At 43.9% G+C, this 12,277-nt stretch overlaps 1 protein-coding gene across 2 annotated transcripts in view; it reads right to left on the bottom strand.

Moving 5' to 3' along the window:
* Positions 1–12,277, bottom strand: part of LOC138947328 (mucin-5B-like) — a 224,037-nt gene that overhangs the window by 66,929 nt on the left and 144,831 nt on the right. For both annotated transcript variants that reach the window (XM_070318774.1, XM_070318775.1), the window contains exon 47: positions 1,196–1,373. In XM_070318774.1, the coding sequence (XP_070174875.1) occupies positions 1,196–1,373 (178 nt within the window). The remainder of the gene's footprint in view (positions 1–1,195; positions 1,374–12,277) is intronic.

A 12,277-nucleotide genomic window follows, 5' to 3' on the forward strand; every position in this document is an offset into this window, starting at 1 on the left:
ACAGGCAGACAGACAGATAGAGAGACAGACAGAGACAAAGATAGTGAAGGGGAAGGAAGGGAGCTTAAACATGTACTTACAGACTTACAGAAAGAGAGAGAGAGAGAGAGAGAGAGAGAGTGAGAGAGAGAGAGCGACAGACAGTCAGCCAGCCAGAGACAGGGAGACAGACAGGGACAAAGATAGTGAAGGGAAAGGAAGGGAGCTTAAATATGTACTTACAGACTTACAGAGAGAGAGAGGGAGAGGAAGAGAGAGACAGAGAGAGACAGAGAGAGGCAGACAGAGACAGACAGACAGAGAGAGAGAGAGAGAGAGAGAGAGAGAGAGAGAGAGAGAGAGAGAGAGAGAGAGAGAGAGAGAGAGAGAGAGAGAGAGAGAGAGAGAGAGATGCTGGAGCCGTTTTCTGAGCGTTGCGACTGGTTAGGGAGACAGACAACCGCACAAGCCATTCACCATGCTCGGGCCTCATAAACATACCAGAACATTAATTGTCTGTTATATCATTCGATCTAAAACTGAAATGTGAACAGGGTCCACCTGACTTGGATCACGTCTGGAGGTCATGAAATCCCAGAAGTGTGTGGGTTTTTTTTTATCGAATGCTGGCTCTCTAAACGTCAACAAATCAAACTAAATGTTCTACTGTTTGACCTAAACTTGACTGCTGTGAAATTCTACGACGGCCAACCAGACTTTGGTCATGTCTTGACGTCACAAAACCCTTAAAGAGTGGGAAGTTTCAAAATGTCAGCTTCGAAAACGTTCAAGACGGACAAACGTTTAGATCCGACCGAAATCGACCCAGTCATGACCTTGAATTTTGACTTTGGTCAACCAGACTTGCCTAATACGTGGTTATCACCATATTCCACCAGCTGTAGCTTCAAAAACGACCAAAGAAACTCCAACCTTAAGTTTGTCTACGAACGAAAAGACGGCAAGCCATACATCCAAGCACTACTCAAAAATGACTCACTGATAATTCAGGTGATTCTAAAAAACATTAATAAACATTTATTTTCTCAAAACGAGCTAGCGCGCACACACACACACACACATACACACAAACACACAGACACACAGAGAGACACACACACACACGCACACACAAACACACGCACATACACACACACACACACACAGTTTAACCCCTTTAGCCTTCAAGGATATGAGAAAGAAAGAAGCAGCTTACGTTCACAGGTCTCCATGTCATCCTTCATTTTGTATCCGTACGAGCACTCGAGAACAGAAGGCACATCTTGCACACAGATGGCGTTGGGATCCTTGCTGTAGACAGTCTCCGCAACAGTGCCACCAGGGATGCACTTGAGTTTTTTCTTGCAGTCTTTGCTCAACACTTCCTCGTTGGGCTGCAAAGCAAGATGTCTCGTTCTACACTGGAACTCCACTTTTAAAGACCCGACAGCTAGCACGCACACACCTACAAGCCCACACACGCACATACACACACAGACACAGACACATTCACACACAGACAGACACATACGCATACACCTACAAGCCCACACACGCACACATACACACACAGACACAGACACATACGCATACACATACAAGCCCACACACGCACATACACACACAGACACAGACACATACACACACAGACACAGACGCACACACACACATACAAGCACACACAGATACACACACAAACACACACAGACACACAGATATACAGACACAGACACACACACAGACACACACATACACACACACACACACACACACACACACACACACACACACACAAACAAACAAACACACACAAAGGCCAACATGCGGCGCGACAGATGTAGCTCTATTTGTTCGCGTCTGGACTACATCCTGTCTTACTAGCAACACTAACTCTACCTCTGTGCCCTGGGTTGTGGTGCACGAGAAAGTTACCTGCCGGTCGTTAGCCAGCCGCGGTGTTGGTTTGAGAGAGAGAAATTGAGATTGTTTGTGATTTTAACGAATCAGACTCGGTGGTTTGTTCGAATCCACGTTTGACGCCCTTGAGACGGATGTTGGGCTTTAGGACCACCTCCAAAAATTGAGAAAATTAGATCTTTACTCGTAATAGCGAGTCTTCACTTAGAGGGTACATTTATAAAGGTTTTGAACAGAAAATCTGAGTAAACAGGGTCTTAAAAGAGAGTCTTAAATTGGGGAGGAGCGGGTGTCTTAAAATGGAGAGTCTTCTGTACTCGTGGGTATTACAGTGGTTTTTCTGTTCTTTCTTTATTTGGTGTTTAACGTCGTTTTCAACCGTTCAAGGTGGTTTTTCTGTTGCAACATCATCACGCAGGACTGGGCTTTCTCGTCCAGACAGCTTGCACGTTAACACCAACAAACCCATTTTGATAAGGCCAACAACAACAAAAAAATCTGTTTACGGTAACATATGCCAAAAAAAAAAGGGTCGGTAGGTCGGGATTTTTTTTCCCCTCAAAAAAACCATATTTTTAAGTTATTTTGCCAAAAAACAGACTTTTTTTCTCTCCCAAATGGCAAAAAAAAGTCTAGGGTCGCGCGAAAAAATAGGGTCGGTCGGGATACCGTAAACAGACTTTTTTTTGTGTGCCTAATCATCGGTCCACGCTATCGCTCAGTCTCTCTGACAGGATGAATAATTACTACGCGCAATAAAGGGAAATCTATCAAAACAAGAATACAGAGTTATCTCTCATATGTTTTTCGCTAATGTTTCTGATAACAGACGAAAGACGAACGTGATTGTAGAATGGCCGACTTCGACAGTAATCTCCGTTCTGTTCTTCACATTTATGATAAAGACATCGTTCTAAGGTCAAAACAAGTCAAAAGCTGTGGGAAGGAGACCGTAATATTGTTGCATCACTCCCAACTGGGTACGGAAAAAGTCGTCCGCTCCGTAGCCATTTTGTTATGATCACGTGACAAAGTTGATTATCACGCGACACTTTTGCCATATTTAGACATGTTTGCACAGTAAATACATCCGCGAAAGATAGCTCGCTTGAAAGTGTTTTACATAACAATTCCTTTCTAAATTTAAAAATTACACAACACCATGAAAAATCATTATCGACGATCGCGAATCTGCCTATATCAATAACACATTACGAAAAGCTCTAAATATGTATAAAAAAAAAATCAATTTTCTCTCCAGAGAAGGATAACCAAGGCATCCTGTCAGGGATAAATGAGACCCAAAGGGAAGTAACTCATTTTGACCTGAGTTCAGGATGCTACAAACCCACGTAAACACACACACACACACACCTACACCCACGCACACACACACCTACACACACCTAAACACACACACACACACACACACACACATACACCCACGCACACACACACCTACACACACCTAAACACACACACACACACACACACACCCACCTACACACACCTAAACACACACACACACACACACACACACACACACACACACACACACACACACACACACACACGTACAATCAGCCAGAAATAGAAGCCAAAGGTTGACGTATACTACCAGTTAATAGGAGACCAAACAGGTGGAGACACAGATCTGATACGAACACAATTTACTCTAACCGAAGTGCTTTGGCAGGATACAGCTGTCATTAATGATATACGATACCGATACATGCACAGACTCACGGTGACCGTAGGAGTATTTTTTTCTGCTGACACGACAAAGTCACCGAGACGATACGAACACAATTTACTCTAACCGAAGGGCTTTGGCAGGATACAGCTGTCATTAATTATATACGATACCGATACATGCACAGACTCACGGTGACCATAGGAGTTTTTTTTTCTGCTGACACGACAAATTCACCGAGACGATACGAACACAATTTACTCTAACCGAGGGGCTTTGGCAGGATACAGCTGTCATTAATGATATACGATACCGATACATGCACAGACTCACGGTGACCGTAGGAGTATTTTTTTCTGCTGACACGACAAATTCACCGAGACGATACGAACACAATTTACTCTAACCGAAGGGCTTTGGCAGGATACAGCTGTCATTAATGATATACGATACCGATACATGCACAGACTCACGGTGACCGTAGGAGTATTTTTTTCTGCTGACACGACAAATTCACCTAGACGATACGAACACAATTTACTCTAACCGAAGGGCTTTGGCAGGATACAGCTGTCATTAATGATATACGATACCGATACATGCACAGACTCACGGTGACCGTAGGAGTATTTTTTTCTGCTGACACAACAAAGTCACCTAGACGATACGAACACAATCTACTCTAACCGAAGGGCTTTGGCAGGATACAGCTGTCATTAATGATATACGATACCGATACATGCACAGACTCACGGTGACCGTAGGAGTATTTTTTTCTGCTGTCACGACAAATTCACAGAGACGATACGAACACAATTTACTCTAACCGAAGGGCTTTGGCAGGATACAGCTGTCATTAATGATATACGATACCGATACATGCACAGACTCACGGTGACCGTAGGAGTATTTTTTTCTGCTGACACGACAAATTCACCGAGACGATACGAACACAATTTACTCTAACCGAAGGGCTTTGGCAGGATACAGCTGTCATTAATGATATACGAAACCGATACATGCACAGACTCACGGTGACCGTAGGAGTATTTTTTTCTGCTGACACGACAAAGTCACCTAAACGATACGAACACAATTTACTCTAACCAAAGGGCTTTGGCAGGATACAGCTGTCATTAATGATATACGATACCGATACATGCACAGACTCATGGTGACCGTAGGAGTATTTTTTTCTGCTGACACGACAAAGTCACCTGGACGATACGAACACAATTTACTCTAACCGAGGGGCTTTGGCAGGATACAGCTGTCATTAATGATATACGATACCGATACATGCACAGACTCACGGTGACCGTAGGAGTATTTTTTTCTGCTGACACGACAAAGTCACCGAGACGATACGAACACAATTTACTCTAACCGAGGGACTTTGGCAGGATACAGTTGTCATTAATGATATACGATACCGATACATCCACAGACTCACGGTGACCGTAGGAGTATTTTTTTCTGCTGACACGACAAAGTCACCGAGACGATACGAACACAATTTACTCTAACCGAAGTGCTTTGGCAGGATACAGCTGTCATTAATGATATACGATACCGATACATGCACAGACGCACGGTGACCGTAGGAGTATTTTTTTCTGCTGACACGACAAAGTCACCGAGACGATACGAACACAATTTACTCTAACCGAAGGGCTTTGGCAGGATACAGCTGTCATTAATGATATACGATACCGATACATGCACAGACTCACGGTGACCGTAGGAGTATTTTTTTCTGCTCACACGACAAAGTCACCGAGACGATACGAACACAATTTACTCTAACCGAAGGGCTTTGGCAGGATACAGCTGTCATTAATGATATACGATACCGATACATGCACAGACTCACGGTGACCGTAGGAGTATTTTGTTCTGCTGACACGACAAATTCACCGAGACGATACGAACACAATTTACTCTAACCGAAGGGCTTTGGCAGGATACAGCTGTCATTAATGATATACGATACCGATACATGCACAGACTCACGGTGACCGTAGGAGTATTTTTTTCTGCTGACACGACAAAGTCACCTAGACGATACGAACACAATTTACTGTAACCGAAGGGCTTTGACAGGATAAGCTGTCATTAATGATCTACGATACCGATACATGCACAGACTCACGGTGACCGTAGGAGTATTTTTTTCTGCTGACACGACAAATTCACCGAGACGATACGAACACAATTTACTCTAACCGAAGGGCTTTGGCAGGATACAGCTGTCATTAATGATATACGATACCGATACATGCACAGACTCACGGTGACCGTAGGAGTATTTTTTTCTGCTGACACGACAAAGTCACCGAGACGATACGAACACAATCTACTCTAACCGAAGGGCTTTGGCAGGATACAGCTGTCATTAATTATATACGATACCGATACATGCACAGACTCACGGTGACCGTAGGAGTATTTTTTTCTTCTGACACGACAAATTCACGGAGACGATACGAACACAGTTTACTCTAACCGAAGGGCTTTGGCAGGATACAGCTGTCATTAATGATATATGATACCGATACATGCACAGACTCACGATGACCGTAGGAGTATTGTTTTCCGCTGACACGACAAATTCACCGAGACGATACGAACACAATTTACTCTAACCGAAGGGCTTTGGCAGGATACAGCTGTCATTAATGATATACGATACCGATACATGCACAGACTCACGGTGACCGTAGGAATATTTTTTCTGCTGACACAACAAAGTCACCTAGACGATACGAACACAATTTACTCTAACCGAAGGGCTTCGGCAGGATACAGCTGTCATTAATAATATACGATACCGATACATGCACAGACTCACGGTGACCGTAGGAGTATTCTTTTCTGCTGACACGACAAAGTCACCTAGACGTTACGAACACAATTTACTCTAACCGAGGGGCTTTGGCAGGATACTTGACTTACTCCTGTAGACTCCCTGTGGAGTATTTTTTTCTGCTGACACGACAAAGTCACCGAGACGATACGAACACAATTTACTCTAACCGAAGGGCTTTGGCAGGATACAGCTGTCATTAATGATATACGATACCGATACATGCACAGACTCACGGTGACCGTAGGAGTATTTTTTTCTGCTGACACGACAAAGTCACCGAGACGATACGAACACAATTTACTCTAACCGAAGGGCTTTGGCAGGATACAGCTGTCATTAATGATATACGATACCGATACATGCACAGACTCACGGTGACCGTAGGAGTATTTTTCTCTGCTGACACGACAAATTCACCGAGACAATACGAACACAATTTACTCTAACCGAAGGGCTTTGGCAGGATACAGCTGTCATTAATGATATACGATACCGATACATGCACAGACTCACGGTGACCGTAGGAGTATTTTTTTCTGCTGACACAACAAAGTCACCTAGACGATACGAACACAATCTACTCTAACCGAAGGGCTTTGGCAGGATACAGCTGTCATTAATGATATACGATACCGATACATGCACAGACTCACGGTGACCGTAGGAGTATTTTTTTCTGCTGTCACGACAAATTCACAGAGACGATACGAACACAATTTACTCTAACCGAAGGGCTTTGGCAGGATACAGCTGTCATTAATGATATACGATACCGATACATGCACAGACTCACGGTGACCGTAGGAGTATTTTTTTCTGCTGACACGACAAATTCACCGAGACGATACGAACACAATTTACTCTAACCGAAGGGCTTTGGCAGGATACAGCTGTCATTAATGATATACGAAACCGATACATGCACAGACTCATGGTGACCGTAGGAGTATTTTTTTCTGCTGCCACGACAAAGTCACCTAGACGATACGAACACAATTTACTCTAACCGAAGTGCTTTGGCAGGATACAGCTGTCATTAATGATATACGATACCGATACATGCACAGACTCATGGTGACCGTAGGAGTATTTTTTTCTGCTGACACGACAAAGTCACCTGGACGATACGAACACAATTTACTCTAACCGAGGGGCTTTGGCAGGATACAGCTGTCATTAATGATATACGATACCGATACATGCACAGACTCACGGTGACCGTAGGAGTATTTTTTTCTGCTGACACGACAAAGTCACCGAGACGATACGAACACAATTTACTCTAACCGAGGGACTTTGGCAGGATACAGTTGTCATTAATGATATACGATACCGATACATCCACAGACTCACGGTGACCGTAGGAGTATTTTTTTCTGCTGACACGACAAAGTCACCGAGACGATACGAACACAATTTACTCTAACCGAAGTGCTTTGGCAGGATACAGCTGTCATTAATGATATACGATACCGATACATGCACAGACGCACGGTGACCGTAGGAGTATTTTTTTCTGCTGACACGACAAAGTCACCGAGACGATACGAACACAATTTACTCTAACCGAAGGGCTTTGGCAGGATACAGCTGTCATTAATGATATACGATACCGATACATGCACAGACTCACGGTGACCGTAGGAGTATTTTTTTCTGCTGACACGACAAAGTCACCGAGACGATACGAACACAATTTACTCTAACCGAAGGGCTTTGGCAGGATACAGCTGTCATTAATGATATACGATACCGATACATGCACAGACTCACGGTGACCGTAGGAGTATTTTGTTCTGCTGACACGACAAATTCACCGAGACGATACGAACACAATTTACTCTAACCGAAGGGCTTTGGCAGGATACAGCTGTCATTAATGATATACGATACCGATACATGCACAGACTCACGGTGACCGTAGGAGTATTTTTTTCTGCTGACACGACAAAGTCACCTAGACGATACGAACACAATTTACTGTAACCGAAGGGCTTTGACAGGATAAGCTGTCATTAATGATATACGATACCGATACATGCACAGACTCACGGTGACCGTAGGAGTATTTTTTTCTGCTGACACGACAAATTCACCGAGACGATACGAACACAATTTACTCTAACCGAAGGGCTTTGGCAGGATACAGCTGTCATTAATGATATACGATACCGATACATGCACAGACTCACGGTGACCGTAGGAGTATTTTTTTTCTGCTGACACGACAAAGTCACCGAGACGATACGAACACAATCTACTCTAACCGAAGGGCTTTGGCAGGATACAGCTGTCATTAATTATATACGATACCGATACATGCACAGACTCACGGTGACCGTAGGAGTATTTTTTTCTGCTGACACGACAAAGTCACCTAGACGATACGAACACAATTTACTCTAACCAAAGGGCTTTGGCAGGATACAGCTGTCATTAATGATATACGATACCGATACATGCACAGACTCATGGTGACCGTAGGAGTATTTTTTTCTGCTGACACGACAAAGTCACCTGGACGATACGAACACAATTTACTCTAACCGAAGTGCTTTGGCAGGATACAGCTGTCATTAATGATATACGATACCGATACATGCACAGACTCACGGTGACCGTAGGAGTATTTTTTTCTGCTGACACGACAAAGTCACCGAGACGATACGAACACAATTTACTCTAACCGAGGGACTTTGGCAGGATACAGTTGTCATTAATGATATACGATACCGATACATCCACAGACTCACGGTGACCGTAGGAGTATTTTTTTCTGCTGACACGACAAAGTCACCGAGACGATACGAACACAATTTACTCTAACCGAAGTGCTTTGGCAGGATACAGCTGTCATTAATGATATACGATACCGATACATGCACAGACGCACGGTGACCGTAGGAGTATTTTGTTCTGCTGACACGACAAAGTCACCGAGACGATACGAACACAATTTACTCTAACCGAAGGGCTTTGGCAGGATACAGCTGTCATTAATGATATACGATACCGATACATGCACAGACTCACGGTGACCGTAGGAGTATTTTGTTCTGCTGACACGACAAATTCACCGAGACGATACGAACACAATTTACTCTAACCGAAGGGCTTTGGCAGGATACAGCTGTCATTAATGATATACGATACCGATACATGCACAGACTCACGGTGACCGTAGGAGTATTTTTTTCTGCTGACACGACAAAGTCACCGAGACGATACGAACACAATTTACTGTAACCGAAGGGCTTTGACAGGATAAGCTGTCATTAATGATATACGATACCGATACATGCACAGACTCACGGTGACCGTAGGAGTATTTTTTTCTGCTGACACGACAAAGTCACCGAGACGATACGAACACAATTTACTCTAACCGAAGGGCTTTGGCAGGATACAGCTGTCATTAATGATATACGATACCGATACATGCACAGACTCACGGTGACCGTAGGAGTATTTTGTTCTGCTGACACGACAAATTCACCGAGACGATACAAACACAATTTACTCTAACCGAAGGGCTTTGGGAGGATACAGCTGTCATTAATGATATACGATACCGATACATGCACAGACTCACGGTGACCGTAGGAGTATTTTTTTCTGCTGACACGACAAAGTCACCTAGACGATACGAACACAATTTACTGTAACCGAAGGGCTTTGACAGGATAAGCTGTCATTAATGATATACGATACCTGTCACGATCGGGTGACAGAGACCAAGAAAGCGTCACTCGGTGGAGTGCCTGTTCTGGGTCAATGTATGATAGAAAGCGCCTGTGCGTGATATTGGGCGACAGCATAGGTTGCTGACAGTGCTTAATGAACACGGATGTTTTGTATCGCACGAGTTTTACAGTGGAGGTTTCTGCTGTCGTAGGGCTGACGGTTTTTCGCTGACAGCGCGCACGGGATTTTCAGGGATTGAGTTTCTCGTGTCTTTTTTCTGCTTGGGGAGGCAGAATTGTGTATAGCTGGACTGGTTTTGTGACAAGGTCAGTCACGTGTTTTTGGCTAGGTTGTCTGACAGAGACACGAGTACGGGACACTTGACACCCAGCGGCAGAAGGGGAAGGATCTAATACACAGTTTCTAGAGTATGATGGTTTTTCACCGAGTATTATATTCGGCACTCTAGGGGAACTTCCACAAGTTATTCCTTTTCCCTGCCACGTATTTTGCTGAGGACAAGTCGTCAACTTTCCTTCGTCGGCGATGGCTTTCGCATAAGGATTCGACAAGGGGTTCTGGACGGTTTTGGTCACTGTTGACGAACAGAGGCTGTTCCAGGGAGGAAGCGGATTTTGCTTCCATGAGAGTGTTACAACCATAGGCTTTTGAGGTAATAAATCATTATTTAACGCTGTTGATGAGTCTGTGTTGTGGAATGAAATACTCTCTGTTGTTCTTTCCAGGTTAGCGCATAATTTACTCTCTGTGACGCTAAAATACTAATCTGTATATGGTTTTTGCAGATAGGGAGAGAAGGACGGAAAATGGCTGTTTTGTTGTTGTAAAAAGTCCGTTTTGTGCAGGCCCACGTGCTCGATGAGGTATTTAAAGATGACATGTTTTAAGGTGGTGGGTGAGGGGTAGCTGACATGTTTAGTGCACCGATGCTTTCTGTTTGCAGCCTTCGATCCGATTCGTTCATTCGCCTCGCTTCGTTACGTTCCTGTAACATCTGCACGGCTGACTCTGGCGGGAACTGTTGAAGCTACGCTAACCAGGAGACCGGCTAACCAGGAGACCGGCTAACCAGCGGACCGGCTAACCAGCGAACCGGCTAACCAGCGGACCGGCTAACCAGCGAACCGACTAACCAGCATACCGGCTAAGCAGCAGCAGCAGAGATAAAGCTAAGTGCACCATGTCGTACGCACCCCGTTGACCACCGTTGTCTTTTCGTATCTATGATTTCATTGGAGTAGTGACAACGTGGGGTGTGTGACACCTGCACGAACTAGAGCTTTTCGAACAGAACATTCGCATTTAACTATATTTACACGGGTTCAGCGTGTTCCTATAATTTTCTACATACTACTGGCATTTTGTCAGTGAACACTGGTTTTTTACGTGTTGAGAACGTAAAAGGAACATATTTTGAGTGAAGGCTCGAGGGAGGTGGTTTATACATAAACAGGCGTCTGAAACTTATACTTTTGTTGACTCTATTTAATTGTATGACTGCGAGAGTGGATCGTGGTGTGGTTAGTTAATTAGTAGTAATTAACCGGTTCATAATCACCTTAAGTGATATATTGAAACGTGACACATGGGGGCCAAGCCGGGATTTACTCAGTTAATTTCCAACTGATAAAGACCCACCAATTAAGGATAACTAAGAGCAGATAATCTCGTCAGTGCTCGACTTATTTTCTGCTTGGTGCTACCCTTTTTTGTATAGTTTTGATCATATACCACACCTTAAGCGATTCACATCTTGCAGGAAATGTAAATTGTAATTTGTGAGTTATTGTATGCGCTAACTGTGATTACTTCCCTTTCCTTTGTTTGTGAATCTTTGTTGTTGTACGTTCAGAGTTTTCCGTTGCAGAGAGCTGAGCGGGGTTAGCGGATTTGTTATTCGTTTTACTCAGTTTTCTCTACATTGTTGTTTCGCATTCTGTAACAGGTTACATTTCTACCGTCTTGTTTTACTTGGATTTTTCTCCATATTTTGACTTTGTTGGAATTTTGGGGGGGAAGGGTCCGAGGACTTCTGTCCTAATCAAGGCTGTGGGAGACACTCTGTTTCACCGCAAAAAGCAGCCGATAAAGTAGGCCACGGCTGTGGGAAACAC

Source organism: Littorina saxatilis, linkage group LG14 (genome assembly GCF_037325665.1).
Source record: "Littorina saxatilis isolate snail1 linkage group LG14, US_GU_Lsax_2.0, whole genome shotgun sequence".
In the NCBI taxonomy this organism is placed as follows: Eukaryota; Metazoa; Mollusca; class Gastropoda; order Littorinimorpha; family Littorinidae; genus Littorina; species Littorina saxatilis.